General features: G+C 40.4%; 1 protein-coding gene across 4 annotated transcripts in view; it reads right to left on the bottom strand.

The window, feature by feature from the left end:
• The window catches only part of LOC131592053 (semaphorin-3D), a 134,991-nt gene that overhangs the window by 3,952 nt on the left and 106,350 nt on the right, over nt 1-24,689 (bottom strand). For all 4 annotated transcript variants that reach the window (XM_058863308.1, XM_058863307.1, XM_058863309.1 and 1 more), the window contains exons 12-17: nt 19,245-19,467; nt 16,116-16,204; nt 14,275-14,316; nt 12,900-13,057; nt 10,822-10,886; nt 8,518-8,657 (exon numbers count right to left, since the gene is read on the bottom strand). In XM_058863308.1, coding sequence (XP_058719291.1) covers nt 8,518-8,657; nt 10,822-10,886; nt 12,900-13,057; nt 14,275-14,316; nt 16,116-16,204; nt 19,245-19,467 — 717 coding nt within the window. The remainder of the gene's footprint in view (nt 1-8,517; nt 8,658-10,821; nt 10,887-12,899; nt 13,058-14,274; nt 14,317-16,115; nt 16,205-19,244; nt 19,468-24,689) is intronic.

Genomic DNA, 24,689 nt, shown 5'->3' with positions numbered 1-24,689 from the left:
GCTGGCACCCACAGACCTGCGCTGCTGCTGGAGGCAGCCTCGGCTCTGCCGGTGGAATCACTGCCAAGGGGGAAAACTGGGAAAACTTGAGCTTAAGGCTGGGTAGTGGGTTTGAGAAGGGGGGGTCTGGGGGCAGAAAGAACCAACACAGAATCTGCAAAATTTCCCCGAGTGCACATCTGACCCTCCAGCAAACTTCAGAGGATGAAGATCAGGGAGGCATAAAGATGACTAAATTAGATTTATTCACAGTGGGTAAGCTACACACTGTTTCTTTATGTAAAAAATCTGCACACAATTCCCTCTGCTACTCCATGGGAAAAAATTTATACATACATATGATTCTCCATCTGTTATGATTCTAGCTCACTAGTACTTTATCATAATAGAGTCTCTTGGAGCAAAGAGATGGATGAGATGACCTTCCAGGGCTTTTAGCTTTACCCTTTTCTAAGTTTCTATGACAATGACTTTGAAATCATGAAAAAAGTGTGAGAGACCATATTGAAATCTCCAGAAAAAACAATACACATAAATATAATACAACCTGAGACAGAGACCATTGTTTCCTACTGCTGCAGCTGTAACAATCTTCAGTAACGGATTAAACAGGTATGTAGGCAAGTCATCTGCATGGATGGATACAGGCCTGTGTACTGCCATGGATATGAGAGAGGCAGACACAAGAAATCAGCTGCTACAAAAGAAGGTCAGATTGCAGCTCTGGTTGCCTGTCTCTCTGGCCAAGTATTTTTTGGCTCCTGACCCCAGTTGTTGGTGTTGGGAGCTTTAGTTTCATTGTTTGTAAACTGTATATAAGCATGTCTACTCAGTACCCAGAGGGTGAAATGATACAAATTTCAGGAAATTCCTGGAAAATCGATTGTCCTGACAACAGGTGCCAAATGAGCACAAGCTACTTCTGATTTATCACACTGTGTTTAAACCAGAGGAATTATGGTCAAGCCACAAGCACTTGCACAGAAGGTAACAGGGAGACAAACTAGACTGCTCTTCTTTCACAGAACCCATGGAACAGGGCACTAGTCCTCAACTGAATCAGCCAGTGACACTTCACTCCAAGTAAACGTTCCTCTTCTACAGTAAAAACAGGAGCATAAAATTTACAAAAGAACCTGCAAATAAGGAGCTCTAGGCAGAAGTATGTCTAGGGCAGGTGTTTCCTTGTGGTGCTGTACTCCACAGAGAGTAGCAGGAGCAGGGGCCAGGTGGAAGTGCTTCGAGGCCTGGCTTTTGCAACTCGACAAGGAAATCCCTTTCTTCTGCCCAGACTTCACGTCAACATGAAGATCTGAGTTTGCGAAACAGAGGGAAAAGCATGGGAAGAAGCAGCTAACTTCCAGACATTTGGGTTTCATAAGCATTCTGCAAAGACCAAGTTCCCACATTGTTTGAGTGAAAACAGGACTGATGTCTTTGAGCTTGGGGCTTGATGCAATCACAGCAGTAGCATCTGCCTGCCGGTGGCTCTGCCAGTATTGTAGTCTAGAGCGTCTTGACAGCTGTGCACCTCCCACACTTGGAAGGGCTCCAGCTGGCTCTTCTGGCTGGCTGGGTGCCAGTCCAAAGTGCCCTCCCTAGGGCTTTGCCTCTTTTCAGTGAAAGAAAGGCAGAATAATGGCAGATCTAAACTTGGAAAGATTGCTGGACCCCCAAATCCAGCACCCTGCTACTCTTAACTCCTTGCCATTTGTGTGACAGTCATCACTTTTTAGTCATAAACGTGTTAACTGATGGAGCTGTCCCCCTCTCTGCCTTGGGATACTGCATAGAAAGAAGTAGAAGTCTAAATTGGTTATGTCCCTTAATCCCAGCCCATCATAACTCCTATTTTTAATGAAGCAGTGCTCCTACACAGTGTCCTGTGTTAACCTTGGACATTGATTTAGGGTGACTGTCACCTCCTTCTCTGTGCCCTCATTGTTCATTCCTTTCTTATCCTCTGGAAGGATAAAATTATGGCTCCGATTTCACACATATTGAGAAACACTTCATTACTGCTTTCCCCCCTCACTTCTCTTTTTGGTATCCTGTTTATGTTGTTTTACCCATAGGTTCAGAACTCCTCCTGTCTTTCCTCTATGCTTTCCTCCCCACAGGGCTCTGGAGTTTCATAAACACCTGGCATTTCATTACTTGGTAGTAGATCTTTAACCTTTCCCTTGAATGTTTAATGTGGTCTTTGGTTCCTGACCTATAGATGTAAAATGTACTTTATTAAATTCTGAGGAAAGTTAAAAGACTACTTAGATGAAAGAAATTTTATTTTGTTCAACTGTTTCACCCCCCACCATGTCAAAATCAGTAACTCTTCTAAAATATTTCTAAATAGGATTTAACAATTCAGAAATACACATACTTAAATTTACAGAAGCTTGCTGACATGTCCTTAAATTTGAGCGTACAATAAAACTTTAAGAGGAGAAACATAGTTTTGTTCCATAGGAAACAATTTAAAAATCACAAAAAATGAAGTAATTGATTACCAATAGCTTTCTTTTCTTACTGAAGTGGGAGCAGATTTTTGACGAGATTGTATCAACAAATTGTACCTTCATCCTTTATGAGAAGCATGTAAGATTTCCAAAAATTACATTACCTGAATTATGGCACATGCCATAGATACTGGCAATGTATAACAAAGGGAAAAGATCCCCATGCAAATCTAACACTTGATTTTCACAACCTGAATTTAACAATGGAGAAAAAAATAAGTACTGCCAATAATGAGGGCAAATCTTTAAGCAATCAGTAAGTTGGAAAACACCAAGGATTTGAAAGTGCTGTGGCACCAGGTTAGGTCAATGCTTTTTGTCCTTTGCTAATGATGTGTTTAGATGGCTCCCTCTTTACAAATAATTCACATGTCAACTCTTTCACAGTTAAAACACTGCACCTGTCTGGGAGAAGAAAGTGGCTTCAAAGCCTGCCTTTCCTCATTAATCAACATGTGAAAAAATGTTAGAGGTAAAGCTGGACTAATCATGGGTTAGCTGCAACCCCTGAACAAATTGAGAGAGGGAGAAAAGAAAATGAGGAACATTTGCAGATAATTCACATTCATCTTTGTTTTTCTATTGTTCTCTTTTACATCCTCATAATTTGACTGGAAATAAAGATCACTCTAGGGTTTTTCTGACATTATTGTTACACATGACTGTTTCTCTCGTATGGGAAAATAATAATTTAACTACAACACAGCTGTAGAGTTAATTTCTTTTTTTTTTTTTTTAACATCTTTTTTTATTTACCAACAGCCTCAGGAAAAATGAAGAACATGTTGCTGATACAATGTCATTATGGAAATGCATGATTCCTATTAGCTTCAAGGTGAAGTTTACTGCTTACTCTGAGACTAAACCTTAAACTACTCTATTCCTGTCACTCCTCCAATATATCCAAATCAAATCAGAAATGTCACCCAGTTCAGAGTTAGTTCTCTTCTTTCCCCATGAAACTGTCGAAAGTATTTGTCTGACTTAAGGCACTCAAGGTAAAAAAAATGCAATTAGTTATATAATAAAAAAAAGAATGAAAGCATGAGAACTGTAAGTAGTCCTTAGGCTGCAAAATCAATATATTTTTCTTTTTCCCAACTCTCTTGACTTTCTTTCTCATTGACCTAAAGATTCAAACATCAAATTACACTCCCCTGACAGAAGGTACTACTGGAATTCAGTCCTTGCTGTGCATCTTCTGCCTTATTCAGCCATCACCCAACTCTTAGATTTCAGGGCTGGCACTGAATCTATGGCCTTTTTTCTTAAGATTCTGCTAGGCCAGATGTTTATAACAAAGAAAGTTGCCATAATGATGCAAAAACCTCCAGATGCAAAAATATATGGAAACTTATGTCTTGGATAAACTGAAAAAAAATGCCTAAAATATGGAATGAAAAAACATCTCCCTGCTCTGATGGGGGAACTGGGTTGCAATGCTGTGTGCCTTGTAAAATGTCCTGTCCAAAAGTGGGTCCAGCTCAAAATATCAGATAGTCCTTATGCTTCGTCCAACAGGGAAACATAGTCTGAGCTGTGGGGCAGGAACGTGGAAAGGGTGAAGGAGAAACTGGAATGTCACCATGAATTTTGGTGGATTTATTTTCACCGCCAGGTGTGAGCAGAGCAGAAAGGAGAAACTTAAAAGTGGTCTGCACCTATTCTGTCACTTCAGACCATATGGTTTGTTCTGTCCCCTGCTGCTGGGGTGGCAGCTTGGCAGATCGGGAGCCACAGGAGACTCGGGGTGAAGTGCAGCCTAAAGCAGAGCTGCTGATGCTTTTCAGAGCAACAAGGCACCAAAACTAATGCCTTTGTAGGGAGCCACACACTCACTTTTTGCAGTCCTGACACTTATTATATACATAAAATAACACAGGACTTTTTCTTGAGAAATAACTAGTATCTGTTTAAAGCTTCAGAGAGCTTCAGCAGTTTAAGACACTATGAACAGATGACGCCCCCTGAGTTTTTTATGAACTCCAGGCACTGAAACACTTTTCGTCATCCCAGTGACTAACGCCGCACGCACAGGAACAAACATGATCAATTGCGTGAGCAACACTAACCACAAAAGCACTAGATATTTGACTCCTGACCTTAAAAGAGCCCTGAACTACAGGGAAATGTACTCCCACTGGCAGCAAAATGACCTGGTGACAGCTTCTGTACCACAGGAGATCCTGTCCCTCCCCACAGGTTGCTCTGCCTGGAAGTCACATTCTGAACCATGACCTTAAGGGTGAAATGTCAGGGACATCCTGCTGCACCAAATGCTTCCCATCTAGTCTGGACTTTGCCCTTTCCCTTCCCTCAGGAAGCTGCAGTGCATGTCTGGGACAGTGCAAAGCCATCTCTTTGTAAAGCCAAGTTTAAAGACTTGCTGAGACATTACAGTTCCAGCCCTGGAACTAAAAGTCCGTAACCTAAGTTCCAGGTGCATGGAGTCATTTGCAAAGCATGGTATCGTCATCACAATAAGTTACACTGCTAAGACATGCCCTAAAAGAATGCACAGTGTTATTTGAGAAATCTGCTGCAGGAAGGGAGACAGAGAGAGCAGAAAATATAATTGCAATGGGAAAAGTTATGGTAATGAATTGGTTGAGCAAAGATCAAGCTATACATTAAATATGACCTCACTGTTTCTGTCACATATGGTATTTTTGTCAAATTGACGTATTTTGAAAAGAAAGTCAATTACTCTGCTCTTTGGATTTTCTAGGAAGGTCTCCAATCAGGTTTTCATATTGATGAATTCATTTTCACTGGTAAGTCAAGTTAAAAAACCTGGAAACCTCAATTTTTGGATCTGCAAATTATCAAGGGATTAACATTTTAACCACTTCACACTTATTCCATCAAATAGGAGGAATGATTGTTCAGCATCTCTACAGACCTGGTCAATCATTTAGGGATCCATAAATGGAATTTAACTTTACACATTTGAAAACATGTAATTTCTACATTAATATAGTTATCTTAAAATATAAACAAAAACCTTTTTTTGTTTCTTCAAAAATGGTATCTAGCAATAAAATATATAAAAAACTAGTTTGTTCAGGAGTTCAATTTCTTAGGATCCTGAAACTAAGCTGGGTCAAAATATTAGAAATTGTTATTATTAGAATTTTCTGGCAAGCTTCAAACAAAACTTATACATTATCTTTAAGTGACCTAATCTAATCATCAGTGTGTGCATATGCATTTCTATAGGCTATTATCTTCAGACTGGAAAAAAAAAACCCCAAAAACCAACAACTTAAACCCCCTCCCAAAGGCCCAACACCCCCCCCAAACCACCCCAAACCACCCCAAGAGCTAATTTTTACAAAAACTAGATCACAGAGGCACTGTTGTGGCTTTAGGCACTGTGTGGCAAAAGCTCTTTGCCTACTTTTAACATTCATATTGTAGAAAATCTGTGCACATGTCTCCTTCAAATTTTCTACTAAATTTGCCTCAGAGGTTAATCCAGCCTTTTAGAAAAGATTTACTTTTCTCATGCAAACAAATGTCAGACTGTGTACACAGAGTAAGCCCAGTAAACATTTCTGTTAATGTGCTAAGATGAATTCTGTGTGTTTGCTGGGGCTTCTAATGCCACCACACATGTGCACACATTCCCTAACTCCCTCCCAACGTGAACATCCTTGGCATGCTGGGCAGTATCGAACATCACCAGGTCTGGGTAAGTGGCATTTGGCTCAGAACAAGTAAGGGGGCCAGGCCACTGCCACAAGAAACCTCTTGGAAATTCAAAGTGCGTCAAGAAAGAGCATAGCCTAAATTTAGGCCATGCTATACACATTAGTATGCCATAAATTTGCTCAAAAGTTGGTTTGACCTGCAGTTTGTTCTGCAATCAAACATGAAAGACAGCTTGAGTTTGGTTTCATGACCTTCAGAGGCCTAGCTGAACCTGTGATTTATGAGAAAATCAACTGATAATATCTTTTTGCTTAAATTGGCACAGATAAAGACTCAAAAGCTGCCCTTCAAAAGAGGCTTTTAAGTCTTGAAAGTGTAATCTATTATGATATAGAAATATTATGTTCTACACAAGGAACTGGCTCATTTACGCAAAGTTTGTAGCTCATGGTATAGCTGCAATACATTGTTTTTAAAATGATTGAGTCTTCTCAAAACTTGACATAACTTCTCATTCAGAAAAAAACCAAAAAACCACACACACAAGAACAGAAAAACAGTAACAAACAGCCCTCCCCCTGTCCTCCAAGTCAGAAACCTTTTAACTATCTGCTTAAATTTACTTTAAAATTAGTCTTAAACACAGAGTAAGGATTAAGAAAGTACTTTACTTGTTTCCCTGATCAAGTATCATTTACAAACTACTGCCTTAGGGAAGGTAAGCAGAGTCTCCTGTACAGGAGAGTAAAGGTAACTCCATTTCAGTAAAATGAATGACTGTAGGTCTTTAAATTCCAATACATTTTTAGCTGGGTGTGCATTTCAGCCTCCTGTGGCTGGGAAGGTGCTTGTCCATCTGATCAGAAGACTTTTTTTTTTCCCCACGTATGGGCTATAATGGGGGTTACAGGTATTATTTCAAAGTAGTAATCTCTTTCTTTTGGTGTTAATGCACCTGTCTTAAAATTAACTAAGCTTTTTTTTTCCCCCAGCAGAGGAAAAAAGTTTCATCAATCCAAAATAAGTGTAAGAGAAGTGGAATAAATTAAAAGTACTGAAGTTTTGTAGTCAATATACAGCCTTGTAGGTTTTTGTCTTATCTGGTAGGGAATCAGAAGTATCCCCTAACTCTGGGTTTCTGAGCCAAGACACAACCAGGGCTGAAACTCTGGGCTGACTACCATGTGTCACATCTCAGCCAGAGATGATTCTCTCAAAGACACCTGCCCTGGCCTGAGTCTCCCCAGCCTTTGGAAAGGACCAGAACGTTCTCTGCACTCAGGAAGTCTCACAGGATGAATTATCACTGAAAGTGGAAGATCTGTTGTATGTTTGATAGTTCCTGTCATTTTAACTAACTTCTGACTTGGATGAACATTTAACAGAAAAGCGTATTTAGCACCTGGGACCAGATCCTTTGAAAGGGCAGCTCATTTCCCTTCTCTTTCCCTGTTGCCATGGTTGCCATCACAGCAGGACTTGGCCTCAGACACAAAATCACTCATGTAAGAGAAAGGCTATGAAAACTCCTGAGGTTTGAAACTCACTCACAAACCCAGTCCAAACCAGTCCCAGGACACTGACCTTTTAGTCATGTTGGAGAGCCCCTTTGTCACTAGATTAGAGAGGAATCATCAGCAAATTGTGCAGGGGGTTTGCAGCAACCTGGAGGCTTCTCCAGAGCTTCTCCATCAGTGAGGACCCCAAAGCTGCATCTCAAAGGAATTAAGGGCCATCACAAATCTCACTGCTTTCTACACCAGATGAAAGGAGCAATCCTTAACCTGAATTCTCTGCATCAGTGCAGAGTGCCATTTAAGCAAAAAATCTCAAACTCCACTAACAAGAAAAAAGCAAATAAAAAGCCTTTTAACCACACAGACCATTCCTCCTCTGGGGAGAGATGGAGAGAAGCAGCAAACCATACATTTAATTCTTAGCTGTACTGCTTAACATGGTAAGGGAAAACCATGAGACACTAAACAGAGCTGAGATTTTATTGACAGATAGGGTTATGATCATACTTTTGCCTACAGAAGCAGATGTGTTAATTATGGGACAAAACTGCTTTGACTTTTCATCACTGATCTATATTATCTCCCTTTTTAATTTTTTTTTAATAGGATGAGCAGGTAAGTCAAAATAAATATCAAAATAAGCTTATGATACAGTGCAAATGGCTGCTCTCTTCCCCACTGCACGCCCCAAATGGTGATAGCAGAATGCTATGTGATACCTAAGGTGAGGCAGGGAAAAGTAAAACATCAACTAGTCCCAGTAATTCCTGCCTCTCAGTGCTCAGCTGAATTCTCTATGGAGGAAACCTGCCTTGATGATTATAACTTACCTCTTCTCGATGTTCTTCTCCAGAGCGCTGAACATACCACCTAATAGAGGCTTGCTGGGACTTAGGAGTACATTCCAGAAAAGTTGAATTAAATTCAATGCCAAAAATCACCTTTTCATCAGCAGTTTCATGACTAATGCCTGGAAAGCAAACATGGTACAGGAGATTAACCCTGACCTGCTTTTTAAAGCAATGGGAAAACAGCCTGATTCGGAACAGATGCTAAAAGAGTGAGTGAATTATAAAAACACAAAAGGAAACTTCACTTTTAGCTTAAACTATAACTATAAGGATTTAGAGGCGGCTGCTAACCTTCCTTCAGTGCAACTGGTTTTTAAAGAGGTCAATAAAATCTGTATCATGAGCTTGCTCCATTTTAAAGTTGGGGCTTTCACCTATGAGGAATTTAAAATCTGACCTGTATTTTTCCTTTAAGTAATGCAACTACTAAACCTGAGCTAAATCTGCTGAAGTTAGATTGTATGGTCTGGTTTGTTCACCCAAAGGAGTCACAGGGATAAAATAAACTCAAGTTTGCCTCCCTTCAGTGTATGTTTCAGAGCAAGCACTGAAGGAGCCATGAGGAGGTCTGAAATCCTTCCTTGGTCTTCTGTAACTCTGACTGCGTAATTTTTAATCTCTGCATCTTCATTTTTCTTTCTAGTCTGTCTCATCTGTGTCTTATCTACCTTAGCAAGAGACTAAAGCTGTTTCTTATGCCCCGTGAATAACAGAATGGAAGGTGAAAGAAATGGTGTCTCCTGACTCAAAAGTTAGCTCCATTTCAAAATTAAAACAATTTTGGAACATGCTTTCAATTTAACAAGTACCTGTATGAGATCTACAGAAAGTTGAGATCTCTGCATTATTTCCCTGTGCCACTAAGATTTCCGTAGAGCCAAACAACTTCTTTCAGCCAACAAAGTGTGGGAGAGAACCACACACAGCAGAGCACTGAATTTAAATAAGTTTGGGGGCCATAATATTACTAATTATAGCAAATGGCCTAAATAAGCCAAGAGCCTGGAGTGACAAAGGTCAGCTTCATGGGTTTACAGCACACAGGAATCACTCCCAGGTGGATAAAATTGCTATTTTATCTATGTCAGGGCAAAGAATTAATACCAATTTTTGTGCTATGAGACTGTAGGTTTGTCTACTAAAGCTAACTCTTCCAGTATCTATGCTTCCAGGAAAATGTGACACTTTCAGCCTTTCTGCTGGGGTTTCTATAACCCTGAGCTTTGCACAGTCTCAGATATCAGTGTTTGGAGAGTCATGGCAAGCAGCAAGCAAGGAAATTCTGGCCCTTGGGATGAACAGAGTTTTGTCATTGACTTTGATGGAAATGAGATCTTACCCTGACTTTTTAACTATGTCTGCAAGCACACACGTACAATCAGAGCCCTCTACACTGTACAACAGACTTGAGGCTTTGATCCTGTGGCAAGCAGCTCTGATTTCTGCACTGCCTCCCACTGAGGTCTGCAGCAGGCACCCAGCACCGCAGCGGCACAGAATAACCGGAGATCAGTGGGAAGGGATGGCTTGTCCCAAAGCCAGTGTTCAACGTGGTGATACAATCAATACTGTTTTGTCTGGACTGTTCACTTTAATAAGCAGCTAGAAGAACCCCAGACAAAGCCATGCTTGGGTCTGAATGCTACTCATTTATTTTATGCTGCCACAGAGATTGCTGTGTAACCACAGGGTTTCATACTGACAGTGCTCGCTGAGAGAGAAGGGCTGCAGATGCCAGAGGAGCAGCCAGACCCTTTGGCATCTGAAAAGAGGGAGTGGGAAAGGGAGGGGAAGAGGGCAGGGAGAAGGGGGTAGGTTCCTGTTAATAACAGGAGTATTTAAGTAGCTGTGGGAAGGGGAAGGGGCTGGTTTGGCAGCTGCATATCAGCCTTGGGGCCTGAGTGGCAGAGAAGAGATGGCATGCTCCCTGCCCAGCCCTGCAAGCTTCCTTGTGGGATTTGCTGCCCTGTTTCTGGATGGAACATCACGTGTATCCCATGAGCTACTTTCAGGGACATGTGTGATGTTTTGGTGTCAGGGGCATATCTCCCTGCCTGGTGTGAGTACTGGGCAGGATTGCTTATAAGGGATGCAAGGGTGAAATCCCATCCTGGCTGTCCCTTAGCAGCCCCAGCTCTGAAAATTTAACTATGGGATAATGGATATGGAGTGTGCCAAAAGCAACTGTTCTGTTTAGCTTAGCAAGTTTTTGTAGACAGAGACCCTCACAGCAAAATCTGCTGCTTAAGTGACAAAAGACCAAGAAAAGTGAAAAATACTCACTGTCTTCCACATCCCAGCACTGTGCAACTGGGTCTCCATACTTGACATCCTGCCTTCTGGCTCGCCTATGGGAAGAGCATGCAAACTTGTAACACTTCAGACATAATTGCTGGAATGCAACAACAAAATACAGAGGAGCTCAGCAGATGTGGACTTGCATTGCTCTCATCCTACTGCTAACAATTACAGTCTTAACTAAAACCAGTCTCACCCTCAAAGCAGCATGTGGCCTAGAGAGTTTTGTACAACTGACATCAAGAGAAGAGTCTGTGATTTGGGAAAACCAAATTTGATTTGGGAGGGGAAAGAGAAAAAGCGAGAGAAAAGTATCTGCCTAAAACAAAGTGTGTGTAATACAGTGACAGAAAGAGTGTCTAAACTTGCTTTAGAACCACAGGTCTCCTGGTGGGGTGGACTGTGTTGCAAATACCTAAAAACATTTCATGTTGTAGATCATAAAAGAGATCTGAAGTTCAACAGGTGATATTAAAAATAAAGCTCAGTACTAGCCCAAGGTAATACTAACTAATAAACCAATTCTTAAAATGAAGAGAGAAGAGCGTGTATTTCAGTTTGTTAACAAACAATTGACAAATCCGGTTATCTTTCATCTTTGTGGACTGAAAAAAACAAAAGGCAATGGTCTGAGATGATCTACTAACTTGCCTGCCAATCTCTGGGTGTTGCATGAACTCACCATGATTTACTGTCATTTCAGTGTAATAGCACTAAAAAGAAAGTAAACTATTCCTCTGTGTATGATTGCATTTATCTCACAAGAGCTATGAAAAAAATGGAAACTTTTCCCATTTTTCAGCAGAAGAATTGGACACCCAGGAAAGAACTGTTTCAGCAGTGGCATCTCCCGTGTGCAGAGCAACGCCTTGGAAGGAGAGCAGGTTGCCAGGGCCGATCTGTCCACTGAGCAAAAGCTGTAGACGTGCTGGAAGCACAGCCCTCAACACTGAAGGAAAACATTCAAGTAACTCATCTGCAAGATTCCCAGGGCCAGTCACCCATCCTTTGTTTTGGAGACACAGACTTTTGGCCTTCCCTCCAAACTGCACATCTGTGAAAAAGCACGGACCATCGATCTCCGTGTCCCAGCCCACCCCAGGCTTCAGCAAGCCTCACGTGTCACTGACTTTGCAGTGAGCCTGAACACTTGCTTTTCTCCTTTCATTTATGCTTCTCTGAATTTAGTTTGCTTTGGCTATGAGGGAGAACACATAAAGTTTCTTGACACCATGACATGATAACTTATGAGTCATTAACTTCAATGGCTGAGGACCCAGCCCTGTGACCCCTAAGGTAGCAAGTGTCATTCCAGAACCTGAGCTCAAACTGCAACCCCACTGCAAGAATTACGGTCAGGAGGACCTTGTCCAAAGAGGAATGAAGAGGCTGTGAAGGACTCTGGCTCTAACAAAATCAGCCATAAACTTCAGGAGACACATCTAACAGCTTAGGCGCTGTGCTGCTAGACCCTGCAGTGTGCTCTCCCTCCATCCAGATCCAAGGTGCTGTCCTAGCTAGTGGGTACAGAAAATTCAGATGAAGGTTCTTTCACTGTAGAAAGACTGCTGCCAATGTGGTCAAATCATGGTACTTAAATCTCTGTCTCCCTCTCATGGCTAGACCACAAATATAATTGTTGGGTTGGGTCAGGGAATTAAATATATTTTATTATTGACCACTCTGGGATGCTATGTTAAACTCTGCTTTCTAACTACTATGAAAAAGTCAGCAGCTTAAGAGAGGCTCTTGCCTCTCGGGCAGAGTTAGCCACAACCTGGACCTCCATCTGAGCATCTTGTGCCTTAAAACATTCAGCATAAAAAGGGAAAGTGATGGATTTATGATGTTAGCTGCAGTAGCCAAGTTACTGTCACACACACTTAAACAAAGCTATGTTGTCTTCACAGCTCTTTGAGCAGAAATGTGAAACACGGCCAGAGTATGATCACATTTTAAGGCAAATGATATGCTAAGTAAAAAGGCAACAAGTTATGAATTGGAACATCTAAAATTCTTGCAAGCAGCAAGATCTTTCACAGCACATCATGTTTTTTTCTTACCTTTTAGAAGTAGGGGCATATCTGGAACAAGAGTTTCCATCCCAGGCACAGTATGGGTCTCTGGCAAGGCAGCAGTCTGCACAAGCCTTCCCATACGTGTGACATCTGTGCAGAGAGAGCTGAACCAATCCATCCCTGGAACCAATGTACAATTGTTGCTGCAAATCAGGCAAAGCAAATTAATTAGGAATGTTCTCCAAGTAGCCAGTGTAAAAAGTTCCCTTCTTTAGTGCCACAGTTGCAGACTTTACCCCAAATTTTGTAAAACAAGGGAAAAATTCTTCCTTTAGTGTAAAATGTTTCTCAGGGCACAGTGTGAACTGGCCAGTACCCATCCATCCCAGCAATACAGCAGAGAGGAAAGGGGACTGCAGTCCTGGAAAGACACCAGCACTCAACACCCTCACACCTTTAGATGTGTGCTGTAGCAAAAGATCAGAAGCAAATCATGGAAAGAATGGCTTAATAACACGTTTAAAAACGAGGGGCTGCATAGTCATGATGTTAATGATCTGGGAACTAGGGGTGACCTTGTGTGAAAAAACTTCATGTTCTGCTTCTGATCCTGATGTAGGATGGAGATAAGGTTACTCCCCTGTCCCCAGTGTGTGAGTGGATTGCCTGTGGAGCCAAGGGTGGTCCAAGCTGGAGCTGGCTCATGCAACACTTCCATCTGGCCTGCCACCTTTTTTCATGGGAGATGGGACCCAGCTGTGCTGTGCGTGCCTGAAAGGCAAAATACCTCCTCCCGTGTGAGTGAGCTGTGTTGTGCCAGAGCTGCTCTGGCCACTTCAGCGGGTCAGGGAGGGGTGGCTCTGGTGTCACACTGCCTCCTGAACATGCACGGAGCCATCACAGAGCTTGGAGCTGCCATAAAACCGTTTTCCATCAGGAGATACCGCACTGGGACTGGCTCCTCTGCTGCCAGGGTTGGACCACCCAGATTCAGGCTGCAATTTTAGAGGAGGGGGACTGGTTGTGTGTGTACAAATTTTAGCGCAGTGAGGCCCTGATCTCTCCTGACTACTAATAAAAATAAAAACAAAAATAGTAATAATAATTTATTACTAGATTGTAAAGAGACAAGTATTTCTGGAGGCTGGAAAAAGAATGTGCACTGGCTTCACTTACAAATCCCACTACCATATGACTAAAGGTTTGTTTCCCTGAATAATTACCAGCCTGGGTACACAAATTACTGTTTGTAAGCAAATAGGAATTAAGCAGGCAAACAATTTCAAACATATCTCCTTCCTTCCAGTTACATTTTACGAGCTATCCATAGAAAGTTTGGCCACTAAGCAACAGGCGTCACATGAAAATAGGTGTTCAGTGCAACTCATATCCTCCAGTAGTTAAACAAGATTATGATTACCTGTTTCTGAGAAATCTCCATGGTTGAGATAACTGAAGGATGCTGAAAAATAAAACAGCAAGGTATATTAGTTTACAAATTCCCTGCTCTTAGTGAAAAAGAGAGCAAAACTCAACATATAATAAGCAAATAAAATTATAGGTTCATTTGCATGGTTTAGACAAATATTAATAAAACCCTCAAACAACAGAAAGTCAAGAAATTCGTGCTTCCAAAAAGAACTCCCATAAATTTCCCCAGCTGGAAGGAGGGAATTAGCTTTAATACTCAGAGTTTTCTGTCTACCCCATCCTGGGCAATGAGCCTTCATATCAACTTTAGTTCGTATTAAGCATTTGCTTTTGAAAGGCTTAGTTGCCATTTAAGGGATACATAGGCAGATCTCTACACCAGGATGTATTTCATGGCTATGAGAGACAGTGAAATTTTTGCCTATGATTGATGTAAAAACAGCATAAAGCTCAGGGTATTATCTATGACCCAGCAGAAGATTAATCTAAGCCTATTGTTTAATATTAATGCAGTTTGAGGAAATAAAGCATGTTTTTTCAGCCCTTCAATTTTCTGGATTCAAAAACATAGGGGTAGCAGTTATAAATGTTACCAATAAAAATGTGAAGGAATGTCTGCTGAGTAGAAAAAAAATTACCTCTTTTTTGTCTTAAATATGATATGGCACGCTTTCCCTTGACGTTATGTTCTAAGAATGCAACAAATTAGTGTGCATACAGGAACTGCTCATTATTTGGCAGGCCACGGAGTAATCTTGGTATTTTCTGAGTGATATTTATAATTGGTGTCCAAGACAGTGGGAAGAGGACATATAGAGCCTTTAAATCAAAGTTTCATCATACCATGACGTATCAAAAGGCATATGAAGAAATGAACTCTTTGAAATAATTTTTAATGATCCTGTGCTTACACTTGGAAAAGTTCCCAAAATTTATTCAGTATGGCATAAATTTGGGCTGTACAGCACATAGGAGAGAGGATGTGTGAGAAAGTCATCAAAATGTCATGGATAAAGACGAACTTTGATGGAAAAGCAGAGTGAAAACTGAAGAGCTGTGCAGCATGAGAAGAAAGCAAAGTGAGAATGCAAAGAACTAAGAAGAAACTAATAAATGAAAAACAAAATCATTAGGGAAGACAAAGGTTTCCATTTTTCTGATGTAAAAGTATGTTGATGTCAGCTCCTTTACCAGCACTGAAATTAGTCAGAAATTGTTCCTGTGCAACAAAAAGAATCTTGGGCTTTTTACAAGCTGTATTTATGAAGAAATAATTTGTGTTAGCAGGGTTCCAGTTACAGAATAACCAAATTGAAATGGTAAAAAATACTGAGTCACCCTTCCCCAGTACATTAAAGCACAGTGATAATCAAAACTAACTTCTTATTTTCCTTATGTTTTCAACTCCCAATGTTGCTATTTTAAAGGATTTCTCTGCACCCATGGAATTTTGTATGTTTGTATTTTAAAAAAATTTATTGTACGTAGAATACTGCCAAATGCCAATTGGGTCATAGAAAATTTTACATTAAAAATACAATACTACTATTTTAACATGTATAAATAATAAAAAAATGCTCATATAAGATTTTAAACTAGAACAAAGCAGGCTAAATGAGACTTTCTACGGGTTTGAAAAATCACGGTCTGTTTGGTTTTGGACCTTTTTCAATTGACTTGCCCAGAGAGTACCAAGGCATTTAAAAATTTACATAGTGTCCCTCTGGAAACTTGAACATGTTCCAGTAAACAAACAACCAGACTGACAAAGCCAGTTTGGGCCACGAAGTCCCCTGAATAATATTTAATTGATGTTGTATCATTGCTTACCTTGAATACCTGCAGCTCTTCCAGGACCACCTCCTCCTTGGTCCACTTCTCTTTTGTGATACTCACAACCTTCAGGACTGTGCCTACATCTGAAACAAATGTGCCTCATGTAAAACCCACAGGTATGTGGCTTTTACATTCATATGCATGGACCACTCCGTTTCCAGCCCTGTGGATAAAGCTAATCCACGAGGGATGTGTCTTTCCAACCACATCTATCCCCACTGCATCCACTGCTGCCTGCAGAGCTCTCCATACAGTGCATTTATGGTTTCACTCTATGGCTGAGCCAACACAGTCACAGGCTGCTCCTGGCAGGGATGGTCCAACTCTCCTGCTACACAAACACACAAACACAGACAAGCATGGCCATGCTGCCAGCTATGAGTTTCTACACATTTCCCTGAGCCAGAACTGGGCCCCATCTGACCCCAAAGAGATCCAGCTCAGGGAACTAAATTGGCAAAAAATTATTTCCTCTCTTTTATAGAATTCATTTGTTTCCAGCATAGCTCCTTAATCAGAAGTAAGCTTCATTCTGATGCAAGGAATTAAGCAATGTACTTTTAAAATTTATTTTTTCATTTAAGGAATTTTTAAAAAATAAAAACAAACCATAATTCAGCATCAAAATCTTAATTTACTCATTAATCCTTTGGAGTAATCTAGAGAATTTTTTTAAGTTAAATCTATTCATCAGTTTTAACATGAATTCTTGCTTGGTGAAAAAAATAGCTGCTCATTTCATGTCAGATTATTACACATTAGTGAACCTTGAACAGCCTTAAAAAGAACTCAGAAATTGCTCAGAAGAAGTGGGTTGGGTGCTGGGATGTGGGAATGACGCAGTGCAGCTTAGTCCTAAACTCTATGCATAATATCAAAATAATGAAAAATAATACACTATAAGGGAATGAATGAGATTTTCATTCTTCTTTTCCCAAACTACTGAAGTTCATATTACCAATCAAAGCCAAATTATTACAGTTTCCCTCATGAATTAGAGCTTTTTTTCAGAGTTTGTTTGACATAACTGCAAAAGCCTGCACATGTACAAGCTGGTTGTGTACATTCAAACATATAATAAGCTACTGATCTTCTGATGTTCAACATCTCCTGGGTTATTTTTTATATTCTTATTCAGTCTCTCTATATAATTGGAATTTTATCATTTATTTCTTTCCTTACAATGAGTTTAGAGGACAAAATAGAACAAAACCATGCACTTACAGAAAAGAAAATCATGTTTAAGGAAGGCATTGCAGAAAAATAAATGTTTGCATATTATGGAGTGCCATCTAGTGACTGCATGGTAACTGCCGGCCTTGACACCTCTAAACCTGACTACTTACACTTGAAGTGTTTGTCTTAGTGCCAGGTAGGAACAGCTAACCTCAGAGTACTCGACTGCTGGTCTTTCAATACAGATTTATTTCTATGAAAAACTTCAAAATGGAGGACAGCAAACATCTGAAAGCAACCTCTACAGCCACTAAAAGACTATTTTGTACATTTTTACAAGTGAACTCTTCTGGTAAGAGTGAGAAAAAGCAATTTGTAATTTAGCTGTCTGAGAAGATAAGTAGGTTTCAGTGAGCACTCTCAAATCCTAGGCATCACACAGTTTGGGAATGAGTTCCTTTTACTTTGTTGACTATATTAATATTGCTCTCACAAAGCAACAAGGATTTTCCATCATCATTCCTAAAGCTCATTCCCAGACTTGTCAGCCAGCGGAGAAGAAAACAGCACTTCAATGGTCTTTTTTAATGAAACTGTGCTTTTTTCTCTGATACCACTGTACTAACTTGGGATCACAGAGGGTCTGTGACATTGTCTTTTTTTGGAAGACAAAGGTTGTGAAACCAATTTTGCTGAAAGACATAGAAGTTCTGAGAGAGAGGCTAACTCTAGACTCCTGTGTATGGTAACACAGATAGAAAACTCTTCAGGGATGAGACAACCCAGATGTTACAAGAGATGATGCTCTCTGACAAGTCACTCCTTTCCTCAAATTACTTCAGAATATCCACATATATCAAATTGTGCTATATGACAAAATTTGCTCATAGGCCAGATAAAATGCTGGGCAATCCAATAGCACTGGGATAGGATTTGAACTGAAATCTTAATTTCCTTGCAGCTCATGGCAATAGCTCACCTACTGTACTTGGATAAAAATTGCCACCTCTATGTACCTCAGTTTCACCTTCCTTGAGATGGAGATAATGGCAATGACCTCCTTACTGAAGCACTCAGTGAAAAGTGCTTTATAAGACCTATACAGAATGAGAGTGAGAGAATGTTGAATTAGGGAATAAGAACAAAAAACCCCAGTGGAGTAACATTACTTCAGAAACGTTATGAATAGGTATATTCATACTACTTAGCATACCTTGCTGTAGGGTAAATCATCCAGTAATTCTAAATTTAATTACTATGGGAAAAGTAGACCTTTTCCTTAAGGCATTTATCTATTATAAAAATGTAAATAGATACATAATTATCCATAGAAAAACAGCAAAGCAGTTTTTTCCCTGACAGAATAGCTTGACCTCTCTCTGTTCAATCCTGCTTGTCACGTTTGGAGCTATCATGTTGCTAATTTGTATCTTTAAAATTAGTTGAGTGGAATTGAATTGTTGCCTTAGGCTCAATTTGAAATTCTTCTTAACTGTTCAGCATCACATGAGATAAAATGCTGAAGCACCCTGTCAGACTGATAATACGAAGTCCTCCTTGAAGCTATAAAGGTAATTTCTTTTCTTTTAATAGTTTTATTGATGTGCCTTCAGCAGGAAACAAGACTACCATGTTATGTAAAGACAGGTACTGAGTAGTACTTGGAGGGTAAGAAAGTTCAGGTACTCTGACCCCTAAATGTTTTATCACCTAGGTGGCAGAAGGTACTAAAATCCCAACAGCAGTGATATCTTGAACTGACAAATTAATTTAATGTAAGCATTTGCATGGAGACCTGGACCAGAGCCAGAAGCACCTATATGCTTCCTGAAGCTGTATGCATAGGAAAAATATATTAATCTGGAGTTTTATTATGGACCTACTGACTAAAGGTGCTCTAAAAGGATGGGGTTTGTGCAGAATGACACTGGAAGTTCTCTCTCATACCTGTTCCTAGGAAAATGACATCATATTGCCCGTCCTCTGCCATGACGTGGTCCACCACAATCTGAGTGAGACGATAGTCCACGTTGATCCGCGTGAACACCGGTGCTCCCGTCACTGGGTAAACTGATTTGTACATCAGTGGGTGCCGCCTAATGAAGCTAATGACTTCATCAGGGAAGTCTCTGGTAGACTTTATGAGCGGATCGTAGGTTTTGCTTGGACACTGAATGAGAGAGAACAAGAAGAGAGGAATTTTAGGAAAGAAGTACAACTTGAAATCAAGTTTTCCTCAATAACATTTGTAAAGAGAATAACAATCATATTTTGCAGTTATTCTTCTCATCCCAAAGCAGCACTTAGTCACCAATACCTCATTTTTTAACAGAATTTTTTCAAAACCAGAAAACCTCTCATGATGGGCTCAGTATGTGTGCAGAGAATTCTACCTCCTCGTCCCCTTCCACACTCACAGCCAAAATACCACACTTGGTATTTTACCCAGACAAGGAGAGTGAGACCAGAGGAAAGGAGACCTGTCACGCTCTGTAGGATTCACTTCTGGGCACAGCTAGCAGCACAGTTAAGTTTGCTGCAGGCTGCCTTGAGCAGAGCAGGAGCTGCCAAGAGCAAGCCTGGGCTGCCCTCCCGTGGCTGATGTACTTTAACTGCAGCATCTCAAGGGTTTTCTGCTTTTAGTGTTCCTGTTCCTCTTTCCAAAGCTGAATTTCTGCCTGAGTTTCTGCCTCTGGTCTGAAATCAGAAGCCATAACTTTTCCCCTGTATATGGCCTAATTAATAAATTTTCAGTGAACTGTACTTCCTACACATCACACGTATTTTTTTTTCTAAAAAAAAAGTGTATTGTTCAGATGTCAGACAATCCCTGTGGCTCATTATTTCTCAAAATTGACTTCCTTACTCATTCACTGAGCTGACACTCTTGTCACTGCTGCAGCATCCTTTTCTCTAGCTTTTAACAGCACAATCTCATCATTTTCTGGTCCTTCATGCACCTCCCCATGCTGGGGTTCACTCCCACCTCTATCAGACCCCTAGTGACAAACTGGTCACCCCACCTGTTTCTTAAGCTTACACAGAGTTGGTTCCTACACATCTTGCCTGAAAACCACCCTCGACCACTTCAACCTCCATCACATTTTTCTTTTCTATGCCTTTTGGGGTAAGCCCAAGTACATATGTGCAAGGTGGTTTATTTTGGTGACTCATGATCCTCTCATCACCTATCTCTGCTTTCCTTCCCACAGCTGTTTGCATCTCTTTTCTGTCCCTTCTTTCACAATTAGTCTCAAATCCAAGCCTGAGAAAATTCCTGTTTTAAATCTAGATGTGTTACCGGGGAACTAAAATTCTGGATATGATGAACGGGACACATTCTTCCAGTTGGTGACAACCTTTCACATATTAACTATTCATTGCTTCTTTTTAATAGTGTTAAATGAAGTAATCCCTGTGTTTACTGCCAGGTGGAGCTCTAAAACAGACTGTGAAGAAAGAAATGTGATCCAGTAATACTTCTGTATTCTATCAAGAGAAAGTTAAGATTGTGGCGAAATTGCTCTACAGTCCTCCTTCATAGCAATTTTTGACAGAGAATACTTTACTTCACATTCCCAACTATCCAGTTTGACAAGTGTTGAATCTATGGTGCCAGTTAAGTGCTTGTGGTTAGGATTTCTTCCACTATGTAAGGCAGAATAGCAACTAAACACAAATTTCTGACTGAAGGAAAAGCTTCACAAAAGTATCTGAGACTACCTGTATATTCAGAAACAAAACAGGCCAGCAAAGCACACACCAGCTGATGTTATACATCCACATCTATGGCCATATGTGAAATGCCTGTTGGGGTCAATTCCTGGTCTACCTAAGACCCCAAACATCACCATAGCACTACCAGGGGTAAGGTGCCACTTGGAGCATGCCTAAACTATGGCAAAGCCCATCTTAACATTAAACAAAAGAGCGACTAGGGGTCTGCACTTGAACCAGACCTCTGGCAGGTTAGTTAACAGAGCTGTAGCCCCAGTGATTTAAGAGACTGCAGCCTATTTCCATTCCTTGCTTGAACTGAATTTTATGGCTATCTAGAGAGCTAAGAGACTTTGTGCAAATGTCCACTTGCTTAGTGTTGTTTCAGACTATGAGAGTTAAGCCTCTGCATCCCCATCTTCATAACGGATCTGAAATAACTTATTGAAAAACATCTTAAGCTCCTAGATCATCTGATAGCTTTTGACAATTTCCCCATGAACAGTAAACCTGTTCCAATGTGAATTAAGATAAATTCCATCACACAGTCATTTTTGTTTCATTGTACAATTCCCTTTATGGCTGTAAAAAAACAGACAAGAAAAATAAATAAAATAAAAGGGTTGTATTGTCCTGTGATAACCACTCAAATGACTCTCCTTGAAGATATAGTCAAATACAAGTAAGAACGAAGAAAAGGAAAGTCCTGTTGAAAATACCTGTTCCACTGGAAACACATACTGCAGGGAGCTATCCCTAGGGGGTTTGTGCCAGCAGTCCTGCAAGAACTTCACCTTCTTGCTTGCTGGGTATCATCTCCCACATTCTGTTTTCTGCTGTGCTTTTACAAAGTCTTTGCAAGGTTACATCCTTGAGGTGGGCTGTATTCAGCTTGGTTTTTGAAGATAAGAGTATCAGGAGAATAATTTCACAAAGAAATATGACTTTGGGACAAAAAAAAGACTTTGGGAGTAAAAAAGGATGTTTACCTTTAGAGGTGTTTGTCTTTAGAGAACAAAAGTTTTTTTGGGGTAAATAGAGAGAAACATGTGATTGTTAACATTTAATTGTCTTTGAATCAGAGTTTTGCATTAATTTATTCTAAAAAGGATGAGAAACAAATTTGCCTCTTCAACTTCCCAACCATGCAGTAATTCATCTCCCCTTCACAGTGGACTACAGGCTGATTTTCCCCATATGTCCCTTTTCTGTAGTTCATGTTCTCACTCATTACTCAGACTGACCAACTGCATCTACTGGAAATGTGCTGACTGCTCACCTATTAACAACTCAATTCCAGAAGCCCATTTCTATGTGAAAGATGGGAGTAGCCCCTTCAGTCTTAAAAGATCTCCTGGGTTTTTGCCAAAAATCCATCATCAGAGGAAGATGAGAGCAGTGACATCACTTACTAAAAACCAATGGGATAAAATTTCTGACAATATGGAACTATAGATCTGCTCCATTAATCCCAAAGGTCCATGGCCTACCACGAATGATGCAGGGAAATCTTCTGCCAGTTTGCATAGTTAATTTAGTAGAAATAAGGACTAAGGGTTTGATCCAGAGATCTGCTACAGTCAACAGGGCCTTTTCCAATTATTTCAGTGGGCTTTGGACCCTATCCTAAGACAGCATGACCACCAAGAACAGCTGGGCAGGTGTGACTGTTATGCTTGGCCAAGGGAGTTATTTCCAGAGGCATCACTCACTGTGGCATGATGGATGGAACAGGGGAATGAGAAAGTCATTTTGGCCACCCTTTGGCAAAGTTCTCAGGCAGCTTTTTAAAGCTGTGTCCACCCATCACTGCAGAACAATTCCTGTAGGCTTGTGCTTCCTTTCCTAGCAATCAGTAGGATGTAGGATGGTCAAGTGGGTGAATGAAACAACCTTTCATGTCTGAAAATGTGAGTTCACATCCTGCTGCAGGTCTCATGATAGTGATACCGGTGTTCTCTGCCCAGTTCATAGTTCATTTATTCACATCATCAGCACCAGATGTTGTCTCACATATGTGACATCTTGGCTTTTATATCAAATGTCACGGGGGTAGGTTGGCAGAGTTGTTTCATGTGGACTACAAGAGAATCTGGCTTCAGAAAAGTTCTCATAACACTATCACTGTGCTCTCTCAGCACCTTCAGCTTTTGCTATAGGCAGGGATTCATCTCACCTGATCTAGATTCTTATCTTGGCTGCATGTGAACTGCACAAAAGAGAAGCCTATCTTTCTCTTTCTGATGGAGAACTCTAAACAAGCAGCTCAGATTTGATGTTTTTCTTCTGGATAGCTGATATCAAACAAAGTTAATCACATTAAATCAGTCAAATTAGTACCACTAAATAAGAATTTTGTAAGAATTTGAGGTTCAGAGGTCGCTTAGGCCTTTGCTGCCATGAAAGATAACTTGATAAAAAAATATGTGTCAAGAAATGAAGGATAAAACAAAACAAGACAGCCACCCAAAAACCCAATCAACAGAAACCCCAAACCCAACAGAAACAGAGTTGGAAGTGTTAAGGGCGTCTCTACTCCACTGCTGTAAAAACTCTGTGGCACAAATCTTTTGAAGAATCAATAGTTATTTAAATTTATTGAAATGCCTTCTGTGTGAGCTCAGTTTGACAATAATCACTCTGGACTAAGTCCTGATCCCAGGTGAACTGCAGAGATGCCTTCTATTCCCTTGCCTGTTATTTGTATCCAAATGTGGTCATACAGTGGTGAGTTAAGGCTAATCTTTTGCAAATAAAAGCAAATACACACTAAATTAACACCACCACACGTATTTAAGCTTTTCTCCTTTTTTTCACTTGTCTTATTAAATTTGCAGCTTAGCAGAGTGCTGGATGTATGGATGTTATACAATGCTGAGACATACAGTGTGACTGTGTTAACATTATATGAGAAACGTGGCCAAGTTTCTCAAAAGCTGGTGCCAGAAGCTGGACTCCTAAAAAAACCTCCAATTTGCCAAACTGGATAGTGCTTCACACCAGCCAGTGAACTCAGTAAGAGCTGCTGGATCTAACACCTATTAAAACTGTGGCAATTATTTGGGAATCTAGCTATAAGGTATGTAAACATATATCCTTTCCATTAATGACACATCTGTAGTTCAGCAGTGCTGATGTCTACTGACAAACTAAAAAGAGAATTTTGTTCACTGGGAACTTCAAAAGGGTTTATATTACGAGTGTGTTGAAAATCCCATTTTGAAAGTGTCTTGTCACATTTTTTCTGAGACGCACTTAACACTAAGACTCAAGCACCTACAGGGAAGGGGGTAGACTGATCGTACTGAGTGAAGTAGGCACCTGCTCACTTTTATAATGTCCAGGCTGGGAATTTTTCTGGATTTCACAAGGACAACTGAGAATCATGCCAGCAAGTCACTCTTGTAAGTAATGGAAGCATCCAGTATGAAACATGAAAGAGTGAAGTATTTCTTAAGCCCCTCCCATATCAGGGAATTAGATGTCTTAGTCTGGCCTTCCCTCCTTAAGGAGGTGTCCCTTGTCCTGGGAACGCCTTGCTCCTTCCTGTTGAAGGTGTTTTACTTTTCATTGGCTAATTACCTTTAATTTTAGCCAAAAACAATGAGTGTAAAGTCTTCCAGGCTCTAAATGAATTGTCTTATCACTGATTTATCAAGAAGGAAGCAGTTATAA

The sequence above is a fragment of the Poecile atricapillus genome, chromosome W (genome assembly GCF_030490865.1).
Source record: "Poecile atricapillus isolate bPoeAtr1 chromosome W, bPoeAtr1.hap1, whole genome shotgun sequence".
NCBI lineage: Eukaryota > Metazoa > Chordata > Aves > Passeriformes > Paridae > Poecile > Poecile atricapillus.
Note: the sequence above shows the minus strand (reverse complement) of the source record. Positions and strands in the feature narration are given on the sequence as shown.